Source organism: Leuresthes tenuis, unplaced genomic scaffold (genome assembly GCF_036924035.1).
Source record: "Leuresthes tenuis unplaced genomic scaffold, fLeuTen1.0.hap1 SCAF_15, whole genome shotgun sequence".
Lineage (NCBI taxonomy): Eukaryota > Metazoa > Chordata > Actinopteri > Atheriniformes > Atherinopsidae > Leuresthes > Leuresthes tenuis.
Genome location: NW_027325369.1, coordinates 20,598,372 through 20,625,220, shown reverse-complemented (window position 1 = coordinate 20,625,220; position 26,849 = coordinate 20,598,372). Strand labels below are relative to the sequence as shown.

Here is a 26,849-nt window from a genome sequence, read left to right as displayed (position 1 = left end):
ACCGGAGATGCAAAGGGATACCAGGATGCAGAGGACCCCGGCAAGAGAAAGTTTTCATTTTCTTTTCCAACAAAAACAAAAACGAAGTTTATCGTCCGAGGGTTATTCAGTGTAGCTTAAAGCTCCTTTTTATGCTTATCTCTTGCCACCGCCACACACTGTTCAATTATTTTCTAAAGTAAAATGGAAAGGGGGGGGGTTTGACGGTTTAAGGACGTTTCTATTGGATACTGAATAAAGATCACAGGTGTCTATCTGTGCTTGTGTGCTCTGTTGTTGACTGGTAGGATTTCAGAACCTGGCAAAGCTTTGACAGGTGACAGCCTATTTTTGTAGGTCTTTGGTTATTTCGTGATGCTCTAAGCCAGTGTGAAATGGAAAGTCATATCAGAGCGTGGGGGGAACAAAAAGACACTGAGAAAACTGATGTGTATGCAGAATGTGGACTGAAAAGAAAACTTTGATTAGAAAATACCCTGAATTACTTTTTATCCTTTTAATGTGACAAAACCCTCAAGTCCCCATCTGTTTTTGGAGTGGATTTGTTTTTGCGCGTGTGTGTGTGTGTGTGTGTGTGTGTGCCACTAGACAGCTTTTAAACACCCTAGCCCTTTGGATTAGACTTTTGACAGCAGTTAATTATTGAACTCTTAAATAAACATCCTTTGATCTCATCAAATTTAAGTTAACATGATTTCAACTCTCCCACCAAGTTGATAAGATGAGAGAGGACGAGTCAATTATAAATAACAATCCCGACGGACAGATTCATACAACAGCAGTAACAGAAAAAGTTTTTTAATAAAAATATAAACGCTTTGCAAGACACACTGTATTAAATGCTATTTAAAGGCAATAGAACACAATAGGTTTGCTGACTTTCAGCACTTCGATGCCGATTTCTTTGCATCACATGCTAAGAAATGATCAGAGACAAAAGTCTGCACGACTCCAACCAGCCACTCTTTAAACCTATATTCACTACTTCACACTCCGCTTTCAGTCCCAGATCTTGATCTCGCCAGCCCAGTCGCAGGTGGCTACAGTCGTGGGTAGCACGGGATGCTGAGAAACGCACAGGCAGGGCTGGCTGTGAGCCTGGAAAGTGTGCAGCATACGCGCGTTGTGGTAGTCGTAGAAGTGAGCGGAGCCAGTGGAGCTCCCTGAGGCCAGGATAGTTCCATCCAGAGAAAAGTCACACTGTACAGCATATCCTTCCACCTTGTGCAAAATAAATTAATCAATTAGCTGCAAGTGCATTAAACACACACTTAAATCCATCTCAACATTACATTAGCCTCTTTCACATGTGCTACATTTTAATACAGGGCTGGTGCGCTTTTGTTCTGCGTCGTGTCATGTGTGAATGTCCAGCCAAGAGAAAACATTTATCCATCCGGTTTCTATACCCGCTTAATCCAATTCAGCGTCGCAGGGCTGGAGCCTATCCCAGCTGCCATTATCTGAACACCTGGCATTTTCTACGTACTGCATTTGACATACTAAGTATGCTAACATAACAAATATGTCCTAAAACATTACGAGGACACACGTTTCAGGGTTTTCATTGATATTTCCCAAAGCCATGCTCTGTTTTCATGATAGTAGGCTTTCGGTCATTGTCACTGAAATGTAAACCAACACCCAAAAAGATGATTTCTCTGTTATTTTCAGCATCCATCACTCTTCTCAGTCCGTGCCAAAGACAAACATTCCCTCAGAATGATGCTGCCATCACCTTGTTTGGTTACAGGGATGGTATAAAAGAGATGATTCTAAGTGTTTAATTTCCTCTGTTGAGATTTTGTGGATAAATAGTTCAATCTTGGGTTGATCAGATCAGATGATTTTGCTACTTGTGGTTTGAAAGTCATTGAGGTGCCCATTAGGCTGTTACAAGCCTTTTTAGTGAGAAACGGCTTCTGTCTGGACACAATTTAATAAGGGCCTGATTGGTTGAGTGCTGCACTAACGGTTATGTTTCTGTAAGGTTTCCACAGCTTCACAAAGGAACTCTGGATCTCATTGGAGTTACAGCTGATTTGTTGAACCTGTCTGAGCATGTCAGACCTTCATCATTAGCCAGGCATTCGTTCACCAGCAAAGCAAATCTGAAGCAATCTTTAGAAAGCTGCAGAAAGGAAATATGAATCAGACACATTTCCATTTGCTGGTTTAAAGGGAAATAAACTCGTCTGCACACTGTTATCGGAGGGTGTCAGAATCGGAAATGTTGCTTACAGTTGTAACTCAGTGGAGACAGGAAACTGGAGCTCTTACCTTGAGGAGAAAGAAGAAAAAAAACACTCCAACAAATACTGCAGTGGATATTTACAAGAGGAAAATGGAGAGAGCTCTTCTTTAGGAGTAAGAAAATCTGGGAATATGCCCGTTATCTGAGTTTGTTTTGCCGACACAGAGGATTTTTACAGTTTCCATTCACCTTTTCTCATTCTCAAGTCTAAATGCGCATCCAAAACCCGGCGAAAGAAATCTCAGTTTGAAACATAACAAAACGGTGAGAGTTGAGGGAGTGTGAAGATTATGCGGACGCGCCCCACTTTAATGAGTTTCTACCCGCGACAGGTTGTCTTCAATAAAACATGACAAAGCACTGGTGCTTTCTTGCTTCTGTTCGCGACCACGGGGAAAGGCTGTCAGGCACACTGATTGGTATGTTTGTGCCCTGATAGAAGTGTTTACCTCATGGGAGTAGACAGTAAAGAGAACACAAAAAAAGCTTTAGAAATTACATTTCTGTGTTTGGGGGGTTGTTTTCTGAACAAACAAACTCATAACCGTGAACTGCTCTGGTTGCCTTCCTCGGAGAAAATATCGAATTGTGCTTAGTGTTTTTGTTTTAGAGGAGGGTACAGTAGAGGAAACACAGTTTATGCTAATACAGGGTTTGGGTTACAGTGATAGTTCCATTTGTGAATATAGATTTCCTCAATTGTCTGTGCACAGTGTTGTAGGATGATGCTTAAACTGTGTGTGTGTTTGTACATCGCACTGCCTCTGTATAGATCAGGCCTGCGTATCTCATGCCCCTACCCTGAGGCCACAATTGTTACTGACCTTGTGTCCTTCGAATCGCCGCCTTTTGTTCATCCTATAGGGCTTTTGGGAGGAGAACATTGCCATGTAGTTGCCGTTTGTCTGAGCAACAAATGATTCCTCTTGTGGGTGGAGAGCCAGGCTAGGGCATGTGTACCTCTCCTGTTTGACAAATGAGTGGAAGTGAAAAATTAGAATGGAAATCACACTGTTATTTGACCTTTTGTGGCTCTATTGAATCAAGAAAGTTACTTTGTTTGTGTTGTCTTTGTTCAAAGGTGCACAATTTGGACAAAGTGACAGAAATGCTTGTAATACAATCAAATAAATCCAATGTGGATTATATGATATTAACTTTTTGCCCATGTTTTTGCACATATTCTGTAGAGCTTGGGGAATTTGCAGGACTTAAAGAGCGCATTATTTTAAAGGTTGGCACTCGGTTGTGCATAGACTTATTCCAGCACTAAGCGACTCTCAAAATATACCAATTTCATACGCCTCATTACCACCTGGTTTGATATGAGCTGAATATTTCAATTTCATGGCCCAGGCGGAGCAATGAGCCTTTTTAGAACACTGATTTCCTACCTGGTAGATCTGGTTGGAGACCTTGGCTGTGGTCTGGTAGTCCCAGGCTATGAGGGTACGGTCTGCGGAGTCTCTGCTAACACAGTCGGAGCTTGTTATGAATTCCTGCCCACCTCTCAGAAAGAGGATGTCCAAAGTTTGCTGGATCCCGGCTTTGTACACTTTCACCACCTATAAGGACAGGCACACACAGTTACACGCGTTCAAATTAGTGGTCAGCCTTTAAAAATGATCATTAAAACAAGTCTGTGTACTGTGGAGTGCTGCTGTGAGATGTTCAGAAATAGCACAGCACAGAAAGACTTGGTTCAGAACAGAGATTGAGGGGAAGGAGGGAGACAGCTGGATCTTTGTCCTTAAGGCGGGATGACATGATGTCCTTGCCGATAAAGACTTATTGTGGCACGAGGACAGTGTGTTCAACACTGTGGAACATACAGAATGTGACTTCAAGCAGCATCTCGCATACAACATTTTGTACCTCTACTGTTGTTTAATTTATCAACTGATAAATATCAGAGGCAGACGCAGAAGTGAGGGAACAGATTTTATGGTAGGAAATGCTTTAAAGTGCAAAAGAAAAATCAGATACACCGCATGTTGGGAACTGTTGACTCGTATGTGCTTCGCTAAATGTTTCAAGTCTTAAAAACAAACGGCTGTAACATGACAGAAAACATTACACTGTGGGAGCCACAGCGGGTGTATTTGTTATTCTTGAAGACTTTCTGCCTCTGATTTATCAGCTTCACGGATCAGCAGCCGCTCTGTAGGGAACAAGTTAACCTATGACCCCCCCCCTGCCAGTCACTTTTCTGTGCTCTCCTTCTCTGTGACTTTCAACTGTTGCTCCTATCACTGATCTTCAACACTGCAGAGCCATTTCTCTGCTCCCAGTCAACACTGGTCCCTTCGGCCCAATGGGGGAAAAGTTGAGCTTGTTTGTGGCTCTGCTCGGTCGTTTCCATCTGGTGGTGGTGGGGGGGGGGGGATTCAACACCACAGCTTTCTTACAGACGGCTTAAGCCTTAGACGTTCTGTCTGCACCTCATATTGACTGAACTGACAGAAGCATCTCCACTGTGCTCAATCTATAACCCTCCTAAGAAAAGACTCCATTTGTCGAGGGGAGAGATGACATGTGATCATTCCAATTCTGAGGAACTGAACAGGATTCACATGTAAAACAGTCCATTAAGCTTAATAGCTATATCACGTTGCAGCTTCACGGGAGCAATTTATGCAGCCTGAGTGAAATTGAAGTTTGCTTTGAACTATTAACAACATAACCTGCAGTTTGCCTGTGCATACAGTGGAATCTTGTGCATATTAATGTGGAGCTGAAGAGTTTGCAGACACAGAGCGTATGTTTAAAGTGTGCATGTCGACAGTATACGAGCAACCACTGATAACAAATGACTTATCTGCTGTAGGGAGGGTAATAAGTTTGACCTTGCAGCTGCGCGAGTCCCAGGCTTTGACCACCGAACTGTAACCTCCACACAGGAATACCTCCGGGCTGCTGGGGTGCAGGACCACACTCATCACCTTGAACTGGTTGTCCAGTTTCACTGCCTGCTGCCCTACAGACGACAAGAGTGGAGACAAAGAGCATGAATGAAACAAGTGCCATTTTTCTCAGCGACAACACATCCTGCATTCATTTCTCATATTCTCAGCCCTGACGTAAAATAACATCGACGAGCACTTTTTCCTTTCCGTGACATGAGCGGGAGAAAAATGCTGACATTCGTCACGAGGGATGGTTTCAAGCGGAGCTCGATTTTTGAGTGAAAATTACTAATACCTGTGCGTTCAATCTTTGAATTGATGTTTTATTTGTCCCACAAAACTGTACGTTTGTGGTCTCCTATCAGCGGGAAACATTGTACTTTAAGAGGGAGGGAGTGTCCACAGTGCTTAAACTTATCATAAACTTATCAGTTGTTTGTTTTAATGTTGCATACTTTTGGTGTTGGACAAACAGCTCAGAGGAGTCCATGACACCTGTGCCATAATGGGCATCCCTGCCTGCATGAACCATCTAAAAGCTGTTGATGGGAACTAAATGGGGTCCAGAGCATTTTCATTTAGCCATTAATTTGCTAATCTTAATGTCAGAAACCTCCCATTCTTCATGACAATGGACGGGAGATACAGCTTATCCCTCCTCTTGTGATATGGTTGCAGTTTGTGTCGAATGACAGGCTTGCTTGGATATTTTCTCGGTCTCAGCTATCAAGCTAAACTAAAAACACAATATATGAAAAAATGTATATATGCAGTGATGCAAATTATGCAGAAAACTCTGTTCAGTTTATTAATCCTCCTTGTAAAGGACCCACTAGACCTCTGTTCAGTTAAAAACTGTGTAATTAAACTGTGCCTTCAACTTTCCCGATAAATACAATAATTAAAACGCAAGTTCACTGATTAAAATATGCAGTTTGTGTCGTTAGTCTTTGAGAAATCGTCGCTCGAGAAAAGAAAGACCAAACTTACAAAGATGCCGCTGTACTGCTCTGGCTAGAGGCTACTTTATCAAAATCAATTTAAAAAACGTCACACACTGAGGCACACAGAGAGGCTTAAGTACAATTAACCCTGACAGGGTGTGACCAAAAAGGAATCTTCTGAAAAAACATGACTATTAGCCAGCAACTCGAAAACTGTCCAAAGCGAAGCCCCCTCAGGCGGCTCGGTGGCTCTTCGTCTACTTATTGAACAAACAAAAAAGACCCCATTTAAAACAATTTAAGCAGTTAGCCTGAGACAAAAACACTCTTTGTTACGCATTTATCCCCAGGATTTTCCTCCCAAGTCTTTTCAGTAGCGGTAGATGAGTCACAGCTCATAAAAGCCACACCAAAAATTGGACCCTCTTCCACTCCTTGGTGGACGAGTTCAATGCATTGATTTGAGCCTCAGTTTGAACGGGCTTTTCGTCAGGCTCACACATCCCACTTAATTGGCTTAGCCGCAGTGGAGATCTGTCACAGAGATTTAAAACCCGTGTTTGGCAAGACAACGAGAAGTCAACATTCACCTCATAACAAACAGGGCCTCTTCGTGTTTTAATTAAATAAGATTAATTAGCTGGATGAGAGGACAGATAACGGAGGACCGCAGTGATCCGTTCCTCCCTCAAGGTACTTTTTTACTCTGCAGTCTTGAAAGGACTGCCATCGTACCACAGAGACAACAGAAAGCTGATAACTACAGAGCGGAGGACATAAGGTATGATTGGGGTAGCAGGGGTGAGCCCCATAGAGGAGAGATGAAACATTGTGCCTCATTACAGGATTCACCACAGTAGGGTGCTGTCACTGCACCGGAAAGTGCACACGCTTGGTTTTGACCACCTATATCCAGATAATGTTTTGGGCGTAGACTTAATAAGCTACATTTGGACCTTTTTAAAGATATTCTGCACTAAGCATTTCTTCAGTCCTGATACATTTATTCAAAAATAAAATCTCACGAGGAGGATGAACGCAACCAACAAGATGTAGTTAAAAGCCGCAGAAACATAAAGATTTTTTTTTACCCCATTTCTTAGATTCTCTCCTTTTTTTTTTCTCTTCACTTTTTTGACCACGCTGCTCGTTCCAAGGTCAACCGTGACGTCGGCGAAACCGTCCCACTAAAACATAGATCCATAGAGCTTATAAGCCAGTGCCAAGCCCACAACATCAGACCAACAGCTCACCGACAGCATGCAAAAACGCTGACTAACCCTTTATTGAGAGATGAGATTCAAACTTCAAAAGTTTTCTAAAAAGAGTCCTTGCCAAGCTAGTAGGTTACCACTGTAAAAGGAAGCCTTCAAAGTGGATCAAAATGAAGATGCGACTGGGTGTGTGTGTGTGTGCGTTTCATTTCCTCATGCTGTGCGCTGTGTAAGGCTCCTTTAATAACACAGGCAAACTTCAGAGGGTAATTCTTGGAACATGCTAATTAATTGCTGAGGAAGGAAAATGTCCAAAAAGGTTCTCCGATGAGATGAAAATCTAAGTATCTAAAGTAGCAGCAAGGTTCTGCAAATCAAATGCACTTTAATTAGCTGCCGTTTGCTGCTCTAGAGCATTCAGTGCCTCAACTTTCCTCTGGCCAACCATGTTCTACGAATCACAGTGGACACAAGAACAGCTGCTAAGACGGCCAAGCGAAATTAATCTGCAAATTTAGCTGCTACGGTGGCTTTTGGTAAGGTATGTTGCTGGAAAATAAGCCGCCAAACGTCCTGATCATTAAAGGGCCTCCATTCAGCAGCAAAGAGAGCTCAAGTGAACACGAGAGGTCCGGCTGCCTTCCTTGTTATAGTTGAGAGGCTCTGCATTACAGTGAAGAGCGTAACAATCGCTTTCTCCCTGATTGCGGTCTGACATGGAAAACATTTAGCTCCATGTCATCTGAACGAGTGCTGCAGGAACGAGGGATGGGAGCCTTTTACATTTTTCAAATAATAAATGTCACGATTATGGTAAACCGCTGACTTAAAGCTACTGTGGATGTCATTTGTGTCGTGACTGCAGTGACTTGGCGTCCAAACCACAATCGTCCCTGTCTGTGTTGAAATCATCACCAGTGAAATTATAAATGTAGCTCGTTCCCCGTGTTATTTTCATTGCTCGACTATGATTGGGTTTAAAGTGTCAGAGGCTTCATCTCAGCTGTACCGCATTAAAGTGCGCTACAGTCGTCCAGGAACTGGGCTGGATTCCCAACTCCCAAATTAATATGCAGCTGAATTGAATTTCTTCATCTCGGGCTGCCATAGGAACACGGTCTTATTGCCCTCTCCTTCCAGCACATCCAAGCAGCTCCTCCTTCTCAGAAACAATGCGGTTTATCTAATATCAAACACAAATGAATAATAGTTGGAGGAGGAATGAGTCTAACGAAATAGATTTCTGAAAAAGCAGAGGAATAATAAGTACTTCGGCTGTTAGTTTGAACCCACCCTGACGATGCCAAGCAAGGCTCTGGTGATCAAATAAGTATTTGTTTGTTTATGGTTGTGGTTAGTGACGTTCCAGTATAAGGTCATAGTGGCTGCTCCTGTGGTGATGTATCCATTATTGATTCCCTTCCTGTAGCTGCCTGTGTGTTTAATGGGCTGGCCAAGCTATTATCCGTAGGCTTTATTGACAGTATTGACATGGGTGCTGGGAGGGGAAGTGCAAACAGCAGCAAGTCATCGGTGCCATGTGCAAACCAAAGTGATGTAGATACCATGGGAGCCTCAGTTTTTTTCCCTTCTTTTCCCCCACTTTGATTCATTCTGCTCAGACTCTGTGTAGTACTTTCCTGTAGATGTGAACACGATCACAAGCTGACTGAGTGAACAAGAAATCTGATATCATTCCTGTAAACTCTTCTTAAAAATGTTCAGACTTTCAGCTGGAAAGTAAAGGAAAGGAAAGGAAAGGAAATTCATCAGATGTTTCAGGCTTTTCTGCCACGCCTGGTAAATGTATGCTAGGCCAAAAAGCAAACCAAACCATTGACTTTACAAAAGTTTGGGACCAGTAAACACAGGAGGGCAGCAGATTTAGCGAAGAGTGAACTGGAATTCTGAGCAGAGGAAAAAATTCTCATGTTTTTAGAAAGTAAGAATCCTGTTTTCAGATGTTTCTCTGTGTCCCATTTCAGCAGCTGTCGTCACTGAGGTGGATGTGTCGCCTTCACAGAAACTTATTTACCAGTGACATATCTTAAACAAGCTCCGAGAGGGACACACACACTCACACACACATAAGTTACGAACAAAGTCTCAGACTAGAGAAGCAGAACCTCAGACCAAAACAAACTAAGCTAAAACCAACCAGGACGCTGTGAACTCTGGGCTCATCCTTGACTCAGTGGCAGGTTATTTGCAGTTGTAGAACATGGTTATTTCAGCCTAAGAAAACGAAGAATTTCACACGCTCCTATTACACATCACACATGTACGAATATGCATACTCCGCTAGACCAGCTGCAAACACACATAACAGAGAGAGAGAGACTCTGATTTCTGTAAGAATATCATTACACGTTTCACATACCAATGTAATATAATACTGACTATCAAACATGTTGGTAAAATGTCTCTCAACAAAAAAGCTGCAGAGAATTCGGGGGTTTCATCACCTGTGCAGGGCCACATCATTAAAACTTTTTGATAGAATCCAAAGAAATCTATCTTAAGCAGCCTTAATCTTGGAGCCCTCGGGCAGCAATTCAATACGAGCAGACGAGAGTCTTGACATGGACTCGGGAACACTTCTGAAAACCTTTGTCGGTGAATAAAGTTGGTCCATGCTGTTAGCCCGATTTTTTCATTGGAAGCTCAAGAACAAGCTGGAGAAATCGTTTATTAAAAAAGTATTTATTAGTGGTCACAAGTAAAGTATATTGCAGCGCTGGACTCGGAGTGCCAGAGCTCCCACAGGAAATCCGTCAGGCCGAGCCCCGTTATCCGGAAACATGTTATATTTATATTCAGCTTTATCTCACAGAAGATGTTTTCACACTTGTCAGAGTATAATTGGCCAGTTTTGGGTGACATGCTCAGGCCAGCCGCTGTCCTTGTTGTGTTCTTTGGATGTGATAAACAATGTGTGTGTGTGTCAGTGCTGTTTTAGGCGTGGATCTAATGTACCAGACCTATCTGCCCTAATAGAGATGTTTTGTCTGACCCAGTTGTTTATGTCCTTCTAAGGTCTTGGACCATTTAAGGTCATCTGTTGAGCAGTATGAGCAGAGTGGAAAAGTAGCAGCTAGGAACATAGGTTATTTAGGAAAATACAGAATATGAATTTATAATGTCTAAGATCAAAGCCAATTATAACAATGCAAAGAAAACAAACGATGGTCCAAACCAAAGATGTAGAAATTTTGGAGCAACACGTTCTGCCTCCCTGATTGTGTCTCCCGTCACTTTCGGGGGGGTCCCCCCAGCTTGTTGATCATCTTACATTACCCTTGATGTTATGCAAACAACCTGGAGCCCACACCCAGATGTAATTCAAGAATATGGGAGATTTCACAGTTCCACCTAAAATGCTCAGAGCAACATCTGCGCTGTAGCTCAGACAATTACACTTCACTGAAAGTAGAGACGACCTACAATTTCAGGGCAGCAGACAAACAGTGACTTGTTTTATTTTCACCATCCCTCTAATTTAAAGTACTTTTTCTTCTTCCATTAACATGACACAGTACAAAGATGATAAAAGAAAAAGTGGAAAAAGGGTATCACCGCTACATGTGAGAAATAAAGCTACGTAAATTCTGCTATCAATGAACACTGTTCATTTCAGCCTCTTACATCAGGGAACACATCTGACAAAGAGATCATATCTGGATGTACATTTTCTGTGATTCATTTCACCCTTTCTATGAACATGTTAGTGAAAGCTGCTGATAGAGAGTGCAGGGGCCCACCTGTCCAAATCGGAAACCCAGCAGCACCCCCACCAGAGCCCGAATGTAGGCGGATTCTTCAGGGCCTGGTTGCTATTTTCTTGGGAAAGGATGGGCTTTAAAGCAACAAAACCAGGTTCATGGCCCCGAAGAGGGGAAGAGTGGTGGATTTCACTTCTCCAGTGTATTTATCATGAATCACTTAGACACCAGGCACTAGCCTAGAGAGGGTTTTTGACTGCAGCCTTAGAGACACAGCGGCAGATCAAAACAAGAAGCTCAAAAACTGGTTGTCTCCAGTGCACAGGTCTGGCCTACCTGGCAGGTTCAAGGTATTGTTGTACCAGCATGGCACCTTGTCCCATATCCTCTGTCCACTGCTGGTGTACGAAGTGACGATGGCTGGGTCCGGCTCGTAGTCTCACCGGTGCAGCATTGAACGGCAGGTGCAATAAGTTTCAGTTTCCCATCAGCAGCCTGGAGGAGTTCAGGGTCTCTTGCATAAGACAGCTCCTTGTCTAACAGCAGGCATCATGGTGCAGGTGGGCAGAAAAGAGAGTACAGGAAGGGCCAGAGGTAGCACAGTGGCTGCTTAACACGGTAGCAAGCAGGGCAGTTTATGCTCCAAGTTACCTGCGATGTGCAACCCATCCCAGCCAACCTGCACATCTGGGGCAAAAGTGATGTTCCCACTCGTTCACCCTGTCCCGGAAAGGGGGGCCTTGGAGCACATTTTGAGCAGCTGCCCATCAGCCCTTGGGGATGGCCACAACCACTGGAGGCACGACCGAGTCCCAAAGACAGTGGCAAAGGCCATCTCCAGTGCTGTGGCCACCAACAAAAGCATTTGCACTGAGTGGAAGATCATCTTTGTAAGCAAACACCATCAGCCAGCCTGCTATTGTCAGCATTGGACTAGGAACTTTGGGTTGATTTGGGTAGGCAGCTCAAGTTCTCAGACTTCATAAGACTGACCTCTTTGAGACCAGATGTGGTGCTGACATCTGCATCTTCCAAGCAGGTCCTCTTTTATTGAAGCTGACAGTCCCTTGAGAGGACTGCATGGAAGAGGCCAGCGAGCAGAAGCGGTACAAATACCAGGAGCTCATTGAGGAGTGCCAGAGGAAGGGCTGGAAAGCTCGCTGTGAGCCTATCAAGGTGGAGTGCCGAGGCTTTGCAGCCTGCTCCCCGTGTAAGACGAACACCTTGCATCAAAGGAGCTATGAAGAGGAGCGCCATCAAGTCCACCGCAGAAGCAGCAGAGATAGCTTCAAGGTCGGTTTGGATCAAAAGGTCCGAGAAGTGGGCCAGTACCGCTGGGACACAGGTCGGGGCCTGATCAACCTGGGCTGGGTCGCCAGAGGGAAAGTGTCTGATGGAAACATCACTGATGACGAGTCTGCACACTGTACACAAGATACAATTAGTTACCTCGTTTTGATTTATCTGTCTGCGTGTTTTAATTATTCATGAGCACATTTGAGTTTATTTGTCCACATCAGATTAGTGCGTTTATACGCAGAGTCAGCACAAAAGAGCAGCTTATCGTTCCAAAGCCAAGAGGCTCACTGAACGAAGTTTCTCTTAATAAGACATGAGCTCCCCAAAAAGCACCACTGGTGAATTTTATTGAGGTTCCCTAAAATATTCATGTTTTCATCGGTCGTGTGGAAAAACAGCAATGAAGAGTAATAAAAAGCTTGTCCCTCCTGCTCTACACACCTCCAGGTGATCAGCACACCACAGTTTTGTATTTTTCATCTTTACTACGCATTTGTTTTCTTAGTCAGGATTTAAAGTGTTAATAAAGAAGTCTACGAACACAGGCGAAATATATTGAGAGCTGCTCTGGTGGACCGGCATTCAATACGTCTCCCCCAACCTGCGCCTTGGACAAATAAATGAACGGGAGTCTAATCCTGCAAGCAGAACAGACTGCACTAGACAGCCGTCTCTACACACCTCATTCTGCTGATTTTGACAGCAACTTGTTGCAAATTATCAGTGACAATTGTGCGACAGTCTTTAACAAAAAAAAGCAGCACATTTAAATCAGTTTCTAGACATGGTTTCGCTGGCGAAAACAAGCCAATTACAGCCTTTCTCATTGTGGATAGCAGCTGGTTTATCATCGATGCTCTGATGGCTTTGACTTACAGGTCCAGTGTATCTCTATCTCCCAGAGGACAGACATATCACTATGATAACATGAAGGGATGTCCCTCCACGGACAGAGAAGATTCCTTTTTCCTCCCTTATATAAAAAAATAAATCTATCAATCTCATCTCTTTTTGCCTGTGAGTTGCTGATGTCCATTTCTGAGCTTTCATGTGAAATGTTACAATCAGCAGACGTGTGTTGTCTCTATAAAGAACTTTTTAGACTTCAAAGGTTTACCATGAAATGAGTCACGGCCACAGAGAAATACAAAGAAAGAAGCAGCTCTGCAATTCATACGTTGGGTTTCTAACAGGTTTTGGGACTCAAATTCACTCCAAACATAAATTACAATCCAACTTTTCGAGTGAGAGACACACATGGGATTTCCAGTGTGCTTTGTTGTCAGAGAATGCCAGCGGTGAGCTTGGAAAATGTTTAATGTAAAGCAGCCACAGGTGAATTTCAAAAAGGTCAGCGTGAATTTGAGAATATATATACAGACAAACCTGGTTTAGTGTAGCCAAGCCCAAGTATGGGTCTGTGGACAATTAAAAACTGTATCTCACATTGAGTCCAGTTAAGGGATCTAATTAGAGAAGTGAATAAGGTGTCTTATCCAATGGCATTTAGTTCTCCAGAAATGAAGAGAGAAGAGGTGCAACTCACCCGTCTCTACATCAGTGATCACAGCTGTGTTGTCAAATGAGCCGGTGAGGAGCTGTCGCCCGCAGGGGGTCCAACAGGCGTCACGCACAGCTCCCAGGTGGCAGGTGTAAACCCTGAGGCATCGTCCACTCTCTGTTCCATCCCACACCTGCCAGACGTGGATACAGAGCAAAGTCGCAAATACAATCAGACTGCAGCAAAGAAAGTAGTTAGGTGCTGACTTTACACAAGCTTTAGGGATTCTGGAAGATTGAATAGCTGCAAAACAAAAAGACTTTTTAAGAGAAAAGAACATCGTAAGGTGCATTGTATCGGGAAGCTGTGCTCGGTCTGTGTGGAGTGATCATAACATTGATTAAAACAAGAAAAGATAAAAGCAGCAACCATGCTAAATGGCAACACCTGCAACCGTGGCATGCTGTGATCTAATACCACGCAACACAAATTAAAGAAACAGACAAGACACCAGACGGTGGACATACCCTGTTTTCACTCACACCAACTACAAGAAGGGACCAACATCCTTTGGATGAGGTTTCAAGGCACTTTACTGAGAGTCCAGACTGAATATTTGGATGCTTCGTCCATCGGGAAAATGTTGAAACTATAAAATTCCACCACCCTCTGCAAAAGCACAAAAGGCTTTCTCAAAGCTTAGAGAGATGCAATCAAAGCAACTCACCCATAATTATATTGTAATGCCTCCAAATGAAATCACTCAGCAAAGCACAGCTGGAAAAAAAACAGCTTTGTTTCTGGGATTTATAATCTAAAACAACCTTTCTAATTAATCAAACTAATTCCTTTGAATGTGCCTATAAATCAGGCCAGAGTGGGGTGTAATGGCTTTAATGGCTTTGTGCTGTCAGAGGTTCCTGTGATAACAGACAGAGCAGAAGAGAGAAGCACCCAGCTGCTTTCCGTCTGTTGCGACAGCCAAGACAACACCATGCCGCGCCTTTCTGCTCTGACACATGATATCATGGGGAAAATAAAACAGGTTAATGAATACGACGTTACGATTTTCCTGTATTCTGCTGTTGTACATCTCTTGGCAAACATATTGAGCAGTATGGCGTCTTTTTGTTGTTTGTTAGACATGCCAAATGACAAGAAAAAAAAAAAAAGAAGCATCTCCCTTGAAGCGGAGCTTGAAATCCAATGGGTGGTCCGAACTGGTGCCCACTGAGGTGAGGCATTACGCTAATGAGTGTGAATTTTTTTTGCATTACCAGGGCCACAGAGAAACTTTGAAGATCTGTGGAGCCCTCCCTGCCTCTCACTCTGCTTCATTATTAAACCCGGCGCTTCCACACAGAACATGAAACGCACTAAGAAGTAGTGCGCTGCGGCTCCCGCAGGAGACGGGGGAAGAGAGATGGACAGGGGGGAGTGACACGTTAATCCAGCAGGCAGCGGTCCAACAAGCAGAGTGCCAGAGACACCTCCGAGGTGGGAAAAAGTAGCAGAGACAGAAACAGAGATGGAGAGTCACACTTTTAATTGCAACATGTTAAATAGTGGAGCGATACATCTGTCAAAGAATGCTTCTATTCACTGCGCGGCAGGGTATTGCCTGTGGTTTTCTGTATGATCTTTGGCTTGGAGAAACACTGCCACCTCAAGGCGACGAGAAAATCTGAGGAGACGCGCCTGATGACGGCACCGATCCCTGCAAAAATCAAAAGAACACTCACCTGAACAGAGTCATACGAGTCTGAATGACAGCAATGAAGACCTAGAACCGTGACCAAAAAAACAGTCAACGCACACCCACTCGCAACAATCCAACTTTAAACCGAGACACGTGCGTTGCTGAAAAAGAGAGCTTGTTTATATGCATCCCCTTTAATTTCACCGGCCACTTAACAGACACGCAGAGCGGATCCTTGCAAATGACTCATCGGGGTAATCTGCTTCCTGAATGACTCTTGATAATTAAAACTAAATTGGCACTGGTGTTATCAACTTAAAACTGCTGCTTTACACCTGCCGTAGCCATGGTGACAAGAGATGAAAACAGGCTGGAATAATAATAGCCTGACAGACAGGATGGAGGAAGAGATGTCGGGAAGCATGGAGGGTGTCGGTGAAGGAACACAAGCACGGAGGAGAGTGTTAAGGCTTCATTGATTATGTCCCCACACTTTGCTCAGCCAAAGGCAGAGACAGAAGACAAAAGCTGGAGTCAGAGGCATAATAGGCACAGCACATAATGGATGTCAAGAAGTAAACAATAGTGTTTGACAAGCTGCCATAATTTAGGACAATACTAAAAAACAAAGCCGTCATAAATACAGTACAATGCAATAGATTAGCAGCCTGATTTCATCACATTTGTGCCTGTAACGTTCTACCCTGGAGAGCATTATTGTAGAGTGCTGCACCTGAATTCTAAGCGCAAAGGGGGGGGGGCAACTCTATGAAAAATGTCCGCCCAGACCCAACTACTGGCCCCCTTTTGATGATGTTCCTCACACAAAATAATAAAAACAAAAATAGACCTCTCCCTTTGCACAATGTTCACGTAACATTATCAATTAGTCAATTAATCATGGTTTTACTTATTAGAAAGAGGGAGCCGAGCGTTTCTTGTTCATCCATCTATTATTTAGTTTTCCACTTGAGATTCTGTTGATAGAAAAAAAGCTGCAAAGGTATTACTGAAGTAATCCAACGTCAGATTAAACTATAAGGAACAGAGCACCCCACCCTCAATAAAACATGGAGGTGTTTTGTTGCATGGCATACATCAAGATAGCCAAATCGAAAGAGTAATATGTCAAGTTGGAGTGAAACATGTTAGCCAGCATCAGACAGCGATATTTGAGGCAAAGGTCTCTGCTCAAGGAGGAGTGGCAGAAGCCAACAGCAGACAGGTGCGAGATGCTCGAGAAGATTTAGAGGCTGTCAGTGTTGCCTCTCTATCTGTTCATTTATCCCTTTCTGCTGTTGCCGTTCAATGACTTTGTACATCTTATCACAAACTATTTCCACTTTGCAGAATTAGGTCCTTTGGTTTTATTTGGGAATATATTCTAAATGATTTGCTTAAATATCGTCGACATATCATCTCTTTTGCCGCCTACTCATTAAACACAGGGACAGTTATGGCTGAATCTGATTAACTTTCAACAACTTTCATCAAAAATGACTGTATATCATCATCGTTACCTTCAATTATTAGGACAAGTGTGCCATCCTTGCATATTCGTGGTACTATTCATGGGCTTATGCAAATGTACAAAGCCCTCCTTAGTTTGTCCCCTACTATCTGCGTTGCTTATTGATAATTTCATCTACCACTTACTCATGCTGCCTAATATATTTTGCTGCTTTATTTGTCAGCTCATTGTTTCAAGCTGCTGCAGCAAAGGACCAGAGAAATCCACAAAGAACATTGAAACTGGACAGATTCCTCTTTAGCTCTTCTTTCTTTAGGTCTTATGTTTGCTCGGGTTTTATGTATATTTAAATATTTGTCTTTCTGTATTGATTCTACTCTTTTTTTCCCCCGAATCACCGTGCTTATAATTGTATATATACTTTAAAGTGTTGTTCTTATATGTGTTGTCTATGTATGCCTTTTATATCTTATCCTTCTGATCCGTTCCTGCAGTAAGTATTTCTTCTTCATGCCCTGCCTGGTTAAATAACGGTTAAATGAATCAAATAAATGAACTATTGTTGTTCTCAAACTATTGTTGCAGATTATATTTCCAATCATCAGTTCCAATCATCCAAAACCATCCAATCAAATAACAGCATACTGATGCAACAGCGGTGCACCAACGTTTGAACCCGGTAGATGGAAGGAAGCTAACTGGCACATCTCAGAGCGTACCAGAGGACTGACAAATCGTGCTCACTGACAAATATTAAGACTTTATCCGTTCTTTAACACTGGGTTCAACATTTTGTGATGGAGAGGAAGAGATAATCCATGCATACAAACAAGCAAGTCGTCACCTCCTTCCCCTCCTCTCGCAGTCTACGCCATCTGCTCCAAACAGCCCTCTCCAGGTGCCAGACGAGGTGGCCGCCTTACCGCTGCACTTGTATGATTATGCAAATGATCTCATTCATATTTAAATCATTAATTAGCCAGAGTTCTCAAAGGATACCGGTGGGTTACGTGATTTCACGCCGGGAGAAAAATATTTAGGCAATGGCAGGCAGATAACTGCATTGCTTGACCTTTACGGTTGGGGAATGAGGGATTGTTTTTCAGGTGTGAAATGAAGAAAAGGAGCGGGAGTCAGACAAAGAGAGACAGACAAAGAGGGAGAGAGGGAGATGAGGTGATCCCACGGGTCCTGACACACATTCAACTGACAGTGACAGATAAGATGCTAAAGAAAGTGGTTTGTGGTCCATTTAGAAAGTGAGGGAGCACGGCCGATATGATGTCTCTGTAACACTTGTCCAATTACACTGAACATCAGTTAAATGATTATACCCTTCGACCCCCTCCGTGCACTTTGTACCTGCCTGAGACCGCTCTGATAAATTGATTTCTGCCTTGTAAAAACCCGTTCCAAGTCCAGGTAATATATGGATCTGTTAAAGTGGGACTGAGCATCCTGAGAGGGGATGACAAATAGGATTATGTGTGCAAAAATACACAGTGTGAAGAATGAAAAATTAAATGGTTAGTTCAATTGTAAAAGCTTGCTTAAGCTTAAAGTTTCAACTGAAAAAAAAAAAAAAACATCTATCAAGTGGGTCCAGTCACAGCTCTGCACAATGAAGGCACTGAGCTCTGCTTTTCATGGCTTCCAAAGCTAAGTGACATCATTTCGACAGCAAGTCATCGCTTTACAGTCATTACCTTGAAAGTCTTGTCCATGGAGGCAGACAGCAGCAGGTGACTGAGATGAGGCACAGGACACCACTGTGCTTTGTTGACCGGGCCCTGGTGGCCTCCCAGGCTCATTAGAAGCCTCGTGGGAATCCCTGCTGCTCTGGACTTTTCAGAAAGATATGGCTTCACTCTTGCTGACACATCAGTGAGAATTTGACTTTCCTTGCTCTGACTCCCACTGATGGGCTCTGATGGGTACTTTGGGTTCACTGTCTCTACTGAAGCGGCAAGTCTCTGTCTCTTAGAAATGTACGGTCTGACACCAGGCCGGACAGTAACTTGTCTTTTTGCTGGGTTTAACCCATCGCTGGAGCTTTTTGCAAAGCACGAAGGAGCCCGTAGGGATTCGATCCCTCCCTGAGTTGCAGGGTCTCGGACATTCTTATCCTCACTTCCACTGCAGGATTCTCTCTCCCAGTTGGCACGTGTCTGAGACAAAAGATGCAGCGAAGGGCTGCTTCTTTCTGAGTAACCTAGATGATTTCCTAAAACTGCACGGCCAGAGGCTAAACTTGCAGGGAAGGGCATAACTTCACAGTTGACACACCCCACCGCTTCTTGAGTTTGCGCAGAGGGCACACTTTGGACAGAAGCTAATGCTTCCTCCTCCTCTTGATCCAAGCAGTCCTCCTCTGACTCTGAATCACCATAGGCTACCAATGAAGACATCTTCACATGACACTAAGAAACAAAAGGATGGTAGTTGTTAGAATTGTAAACTTATTAGAGGCGCAATGGTGACATCTAGTGGTGACTTGAATTTCTACACTTCAATATTATTCAGGGGAGTCGTTTCAACAGAACAAGACTGTCTTTTATTAGTCACATGAAACACTGGGTAAGTTTATGTTGCTGCCATGTGCACATAGCAGGCACCATGGAGAACTATGCTCATACGACACAAGAGCTCAAAGTGTTTAACTTCCATTCAAATAAAAAGGAATAATGCTAACTGACCAAAAACAAGGCTGCCAATCTGACACAAGAAAATCTGATAATAGGCGACACATTTCAGCATTTGTAATTGGCTACATCAAATCACTTTTACAAAAACATGATATCATAAACATCTGAATTCTTTCTGTAAGCTTTACTATAAACTGAATGTACTTCAACAATCCTTGACAATGAGCTAAAGTCTCATTCTACGTTTCTTTAAATGCAAACAGTCGTATTTTCGTTTACCTATTTCTGGTAATCCGATTACGTCATTCCAATTCAATCCACCACCACCACACTTGTTACAGCTCACTGAAAGCATGAGGTATCGGTGATGTGGGTAAATTATCCAGCCAAAACAGCACGATAGCTGTAGTAATAGCAAGCTAACTAAGTCAACTTAAAATCTATCTCTAAGAGCAACGTCACAAGGGAGGTTATATTTATAATGTTTATCAACTATTCACGTATGAATGTTGTGCTATCAACATGTTTACTGTCTCACAGTAACACTAAATGCATCCAAAATAAGTCTCCTGAAACAGCCTCCATGTGCCTAAATTAGCTAATGATGGTCGCTTTCCTTCCAGTCTGAGAGGCGGATCTTTCCTGTCACATAAATAAGAGCCACGCAGTGAATCTGCCCTTTCTTCTTGTACCTTCAGTGTGGAGAAGTCATCAATTCACTCAACGTCGGATCTTTAAAACAGTTTGTTTCACAGCCCGCAAAATCATTTGGGTAAAATGTAACATTTCAGAACAAAAGCCACGTTAAGATTTGCTCGGTCATTTTGAATCCGTCTACATTCAAATGCTGTTATTTTGACAAAACTGGTCGGAACAGAAAAACAGCCCCTCTCTTCCGACACCCGATATTTTTAAATTCCTTAACAGTCATTTAAAGAAAAGAAATCAAAAACCCTTTAGCTTATCAGCTTTATATACTGAATATTTTAAACAAAATATCCGTGTTTTGTGTAGACTTATAGATTCAATGCGGAATTATGTCCAACAGGCTTGTTTTCCGGGGGAAGAATTTGATCCGAACACTGCTTCATTCAGGCTGATGCAAGTTAAATGAGTGAGCTGCCAACTGTGTTTGGACAATATTACAAGGTATGCTGATTACTCTTGGCCTTATATTGTATTGCCTATTGTATTACCTGATTTAATGGTGGTAATTGTACAATTCATAGAACACGACAACCTGTGTTAAATTTAGGGTTGTGGTTAGTAACGATTAGCTAGCTCTAACAAGTTAGCAGTGATATGTTAACATATGGGAGTCTTTTTTACCTCTTAAGAGATGCATTAATAGGGGACATAAAGCATCGTTAATTCTGTCAGCCTTATACCTGAAGCTTATCGGATCATGTAGCTTTCGCCAATTTTATTATAGCATTTGATCACTTGTTGGTTTTATCTTCTCTTTACTGTTGTGTTGCCAGAGGGAAGGGAATGACAGACTGTCAAGGCGACGGAGAAGGAGCCAAGAGTCCAATGGAGCTGTATGAGGAACTGAGTGCACAAGGAGACAGAGTCAGGTCTTTGAAAACGGCTAAAGCAGAAAAAGTAAGTGACTTCTTTGTATATAGGGAGACTTTTGCCACTATCCCAATACAGTGCGGGTAAATGGAATTTCACTTCCTGTACTTATAGTCAGGGTAAAACACATGACAACTTTGGAACAATGCAGTCAATCACCTCACCAAGAGAACCATTGTGATTAGTGGTCTGCGTTTCCCATGTGTCACACACTGGCCCCTCAAAGTGGCATTGATGTAGAATTTCTTTCATTCCTTCAGCCATCTGGAAAATGTGTAAGGATTCATACCGCTGTCAGCGTTCATGGTCTATAGGAGCATGCATGAGTATATACACTCTCAGTGTGTACTCCCTGCATTGCTCACATATTTTGGGGGTACATTGTTTTATACATTAAATATTACATGTGCAGAGGCACAGCTCAGTTTGGATGGTTCAGTTGTAAATTCGGCAAGATAAAATATGCTTTATTTCATCTTAAAATATTGAAATTAAAAGATGTGTGTACACTGCGATGTCAGTGTTATCAAGCCCTTGTTGTAAACTGGACATCATTTTATTTTTTTTAAATAATCACAGATGTTGGATATCTTTTATAAATGGTGCTATAAAAGTTTAAAACCTATGTTATTAATCCCCACTGTTTTGAAGTAAACTCTCAAATATTTATCATCTTAAATCAAACCAAGCTTGGATACGTAATGAACTGTCCGTTTAAAGATACATTAGTTAATTTCATTGTGCCATTTGCGTTGATCCTTCATTTTATCTAACAATCTAACCTGGCTCTCCAGGCTGAAATTGAGGCTGCTGTCCAGCTGCTGCTAAAGTTAAAAACGGACTACAAACAGATGACGGGTCAGGATTATAAAGCTGGATGTCCACCGTCAGAAAACGTGGTCGTCTGCGACAACGGGCCAGCAGCAGATGGCGCTGATGAAGAGGACACCGTGGACCCGTGGAATGTTTCCACCACCAACGCCAAAGGAGTAGACTACGACAAACTCATAGGTAGGATTCAAGTGAGCTTCAGGTCTGGCCTGAGGGAGCGATTTCAGCTGACTGATGAGTAAACGTCCTGTTGTCTTTCCTCAGTGAGATTTGGCAGCAGTAAAGTTGACAAGGAGCTGGTGGACAGAGTGGAAAAAGTCTCGGGACAGAAACCTCACCGTTTTCTGCGAAGGGGAATCTTCTTCTCACACAGGTTTTTCCTCGTCGCATTAAACCGACACCTTGTGAATAAGTGTCTTATGAAGTATGTGTGACACGTCGTCTGAAGCTGGCATAGTGTCGCCACGAAAGTTTCCATTCTGAACTTTTAATATGCAGGGCATCATTCAGGGTGTTCTTCTGTTAAGTACTGCAGATAATATCGAGAGGATGAACGTTTGCAGAGGAATGTGTCAATAAATCAGCTCCCTCCTTTCACTGTGTCTGGCAGAGATATGCATCAGGTGCTGGATGCATATGAGAAGCACAAGTCTTTCTACCTTTACACCGGCAGAGGACCGTCATCGGAGGCCATGCACGTCGGCCACCTCATCCCCTTCATCTTCACCAAGTGAGCCCTCCTCCCTGTGATTTATAGATGCATAGCCGTCACATTTAAGATGCGTCTTTCTTAGACTGATGAAAGTGCACATTTACATTTCAAAATCTGTATTTTATAAGTAAAAGAGCGTCCCAAGCTCTATCTGTCAAACTAACGCTACATTCTTCATAACAACTGAACCTGACTTACTCGTTCCAGATGGCTTCAAGATGTGTTTGATATCCCTTTGGTGATCCAGTTGACTGATGATGAAAAGTACCTGTGGAAGGATCTTACACTAGAAGAATGCCACCGCTTTGCAGTTGAAAATGCCAAGGACATCATCGCCTGCGGCTTTGATGTTAACAAGACCTTCATCTTCTCTGATCTCGACTACATGGGGTAAAATGAGACACGAAGCTATAGACCTCACTGCTCAGGCCTCTTAGGCTGCTGCATTAAGGTCTTTTCAAACTTTTATACGAAAGGAAATATTCTGTGAATCATAAATGGTGTCTGTGAGGGTTTTAGAGAAAGAAGTGTAGTTATTTGGGAAGTAAGTCATGCAATGAAGGTTGCAGAGGAGAGATGAAGAGAGCCTGGTATCGGGAGGACTGTCACAAGTTAATTTAGGACAGATTGGTCCCAGTTAGAGTGAAAAGGATGCATGGGTTGGATATGGTGATACTGGTGAAAAGACAGGCGGTGGAGTTAAAAGACTTGAATTAAGAATGAGGACTGGATTGTGATTGTGTATGAGGCACAACTCGGGTTGGATGTTGGTTGTAAACCAAGAATAGGCCAAAGAATAGACATATAAACAGAGGAAGATGCAGAAGGAAGAAAAGGAAGAATATGCTAATATGTTTGCATCGCTTCAATGTATTCATTTTAATTTGCCTTTCACAGTGCAACCCCTGAATTCTACAGAAATGTGGTAAAGATCCAGAAGCATGTGACGTTTAATCAGGTTAAAGGCATCTTTGGCTTTACAGACAGTGACTGTATAGGTAAGACAACTACAAGGTTTTCCACTAATGAGAAAGAGACGGTTTCTCACAGATCTCTCTGTTATTATTATTTTTTTTTATATTCTGAAGTGGCTCATAATTTATTTCCATAATTTATTATCCATTCAGGCAAAATCAGCTTCCCAGCCATCCAGGCAGCCCCATCCTTCAGTAACTCTTTCCCACAGATCTTTGGAGGAAGAAAAGATGTTCAGTGTCTCATCCCTTGTGCTATAGACCAGGTCAGGACAACGATATGCGGCAGTATTAAAAGATGGTCGTTATAGTACACTATGACATGTGATCCTGTTTGACCCGTCACTCTCCTAGGACCCCTACTTCAGAATGACTCGTGATGTCGCTCCGCGGATCGGCTATCCCAAACCTGCCCTGCTGCACTCCACCTTCTTCCCCGCCCTGCAGGGGGCGCAGACCAAGATGAGCGCCAGCGACGCCAACACCTCCATTTTCCTGACTGACACACCCAAACAGATAAAGAGCAAGGTGCCGCTGTTATTTCATGCTGCTTATCAGAGCGTTACAGACAGACAGACAGGGCTTACTTTGCCGACAGGTCTGATTTGGAATTGTTGCTCGCAGGTCAACAAACATGCGTTTTCGGGTGGAAAAGACACAGTGGAGGAGCACAGGAAGCTCGGTGGCAACGCCGACGTAGATGTCTCGTTCATGTATTTGACCTTCTTCCTTGAGGACGATGAACAGTTGGAGAAAATCAGACAGGTGAAGGAGAATACAGACAGCAACTCTTCTTTTTTGTTTCAGTTTGTTTTGCTTTCACATTCTTTGGACATTGCATTCGGATACATTATCTCGAGCTGTTTATCAATCCTGTCTGCGCACTCATCCTCCTCTTCAACCTCCTCCTTCCTCCCTCCTCCCACTCATGTCCTTTTCTCTCTCTGCAGGACTACACAAGTGGAGCCCTCCTAACGGGGGAACTGAAGAAGATTTTGATTGAGACTCTGCAGCCAATGATTGCCCAACATCAAGAGAGACGCAAACAAGTCACAGACGAGATCGTGCAGCAGTTCATGACACCCAGACCTTTGAATTTTAACTTGTAGCTCAGCCGAGGATCAGAGATCCAGGTCCATCGTGTTTAGCTTTTTCCATGTGAGGTCTTGTAATGGGAGGAACCGCTTCCTGTCGAACTACATGTAAGCACGGCATCACCGGTGCTTCGTGCTAACTTCACTCTTCATCAAATGTACACTTTCATCCTCACGACGTGTTCGCAGTTGCAGGTCTTTCAGTGGTGTAAGACGATTAAAGTGAAGAGCAAACAGGCTTAATGAAATAGATCAACACAGTCCACCGTGCAAGTCTTATTTTACTTGGACAGAAGCAGCACTGTGAACAAAAAGGTGACATATGACTAACAGCAGCTGTTGTTTATCATGTTAAAGATTTGCTTAGTGTGTTTGAGCAGCTATCAGGCATTCAGCGACTGGCTTAGGGGAACTATAGCAGATACATTTGTGATCAATTTGTATCAAAAGTTAGCCGAAAGTTTGACTGAACTTATTTTAATAGTAAAAATGAATGAAAGTTCCAGCATGTTTATTTAAAGGTTAATAGTCATGAGGTACAGTGCTGCTCAAGGGGTCATAAAACCAAAGTGAGGATGACTTGGTTTTAATGAAAATAACGCTCTGAATATTATTTCAGAAATGTCTTTGGTCCCATTAAAGCAGTAGGAATAGCCTAAACAAATGCAGCGATTGGCAAATCTTTCAAACTCTACAGTGAGTTTAGTTTAAAAAAAAAAAATGGGCAAAGACATTGAATGTTAATTCTTTTATTTTTCGTCTTTGTACCATTTTTAATTGAATGCATCGATTTAACGATTCACGACTCAAAATGCTTTCTGTTCTCAGATCTCCTGCGATGATGCGTGCACATAAAACACTTGATTCATTCATATTATAACTGGGACTGCAGCGCAGCATTTTTCATGTGAAACATGTAGATGTGATGCTCGAAAGGAAACGACGGGTGCGAATAATTAAATTCTTCTTGGCTGAATCCCGTGACAGCTGTTCCGTTTGTTGTGCCCGTCACTCTCTGCAGAAGGAATGAGTGAAAATGTCAGCTGTTGCAAAATGTTTATTGCCTTAAATGTCATGCACAACCAACAATATCGATATAAAAACTATTGCTTGATCAGTTGAGGCCCTTTAAGTTCTGTCTTTGACCTGAATTGTGTTTGAATGTGCTGCACCTGCAGTTCAGGATGGATGACGTTATGATAGGTTTGAAGCCATTTTTGGACTCACAGTGTTAGCGTAGAAGAAGACTGTCACTATTTACAGTATAACTCAAGCAATTATTAATCCCCTAAAAATTCAGGCCTGTTCCTCAAAATTGCACATTTCAAACGGCTCCCCATGAAAATAAAAAACAACTCATGGCCTTAAAATGCTTAGGTATGACTTATCCTTTTCTGTGGAAGCGAATCATGACCATAATTTCAATTAAAATGCATGTGCAGAAATGCTTTTTCATTTTAAGAATGTGGCTGCATTATTTGACTCATACATTAAATGAGTAATCAATCATCCTATTCTTCTTGAAGAGGGCTCAATCTTTCACTTAATTAAAATGAAAAAGAAGATTTGAGATTTAATCTTCAAAATATGCCCCAGTAAATAGATACCAAAAATCAATTTGAAATGTCAAATTTAAAAATTACAATGCAGTTGCAGAAATCAATCATTCCATTTGCATTTTCTTCTTCAAGACTGCACAATTTTGCTTTTTCATTTTCGTGGTCCGCCCGCAAAGTCCTGCCCATAATTCGCAAACGAAAAAAAGCATTCTGAGCGGAGCAGCAGAGTGACGTCAGCTCTTCTTCAGCTCCCTGCTGACCGAGCTACCCATCTTGTTCGGTAGGGGGCGGTGTGCACATCTGCATTGCATTACATGTGCCTGGAAATTGATTGTCGGGTTTGTAGAGGATGCATCACAGATCATGGCGCTTCCTCAAATCGTGCAAACACTTAGAATTAGCTGAGCAGGTAGAATCTAATAATATATCTGGGTCTGATTCCTATG

General features: G+C 42.7%; 3 protein-coding genes across 3 annotated transcripts in view; 1 reads left to right on the top strand and 2 right to left on the bottom strand.

Annotated features, from left to right (window-relative positions):
- The window catches only part of tmem234 (transmembrane protein 234), a 109,150-nt gene that overhangs the window by 26,348 nt on the left and 55,953 nt on the right, over positions 1-26,849 (bottom strand). The gene's annotated exons all lie outside the window — the stretch shown is intronic.
- wdr25 (WD repeat domain 25) lies at positions 800-20,445 on the bottom strand. The gene is made up of 7 exons (XM_072365699.1): positions 20,348-20,445; positions 18,717-19,430; positions 13,886-14,033; positions 5,101-5,231; positions 3,649-3,819; positions 3,079-3,219; positions 800-1,221 (listed from the first exon to the last, which is right to left on the bottom strand). The coding sequence occupies exons 2-7, from the start codon at positions 19,416-19,418 to the stop codon at positions 1,000-1,002; spliced, it is 1,515 nt and encodes a 504-aa protein (XP_072221800.1). The 5' UTR covers positions 19,419-19,430; positions 20,348-20,445; the 3' UTR covers positions 800-999.
- wars1 (tryptophanyl-tRNA synthetase 1) lies at positions 20,584-25,886 on the top strand. Its single transcript, XM_072365544.1, has 11 exons — positions 20,584-20,804; positions 21,137-21,260; positions 22,028-22,244; positions 22,329-22,437; positions 22,675-22,794; positions 22,984-23,166; positions 23,674-23,774; positions 23,904-24,016; positions 24,105-24,278; positions 24,375-24,515; positions 24,701-25,886. The coding sequence occupies exons 2-11, from the start codon at positions 21,147-21,149 to the stop codon at positions 24,857-24,859; spliced, it is 1,431 nt and encodes a 476-aa protein (XP_072221645.1). The 5' UTR covers positions 20,584-20,804; positions 21,137-21,146; the 3' UTR covers positions 24,860-25,886.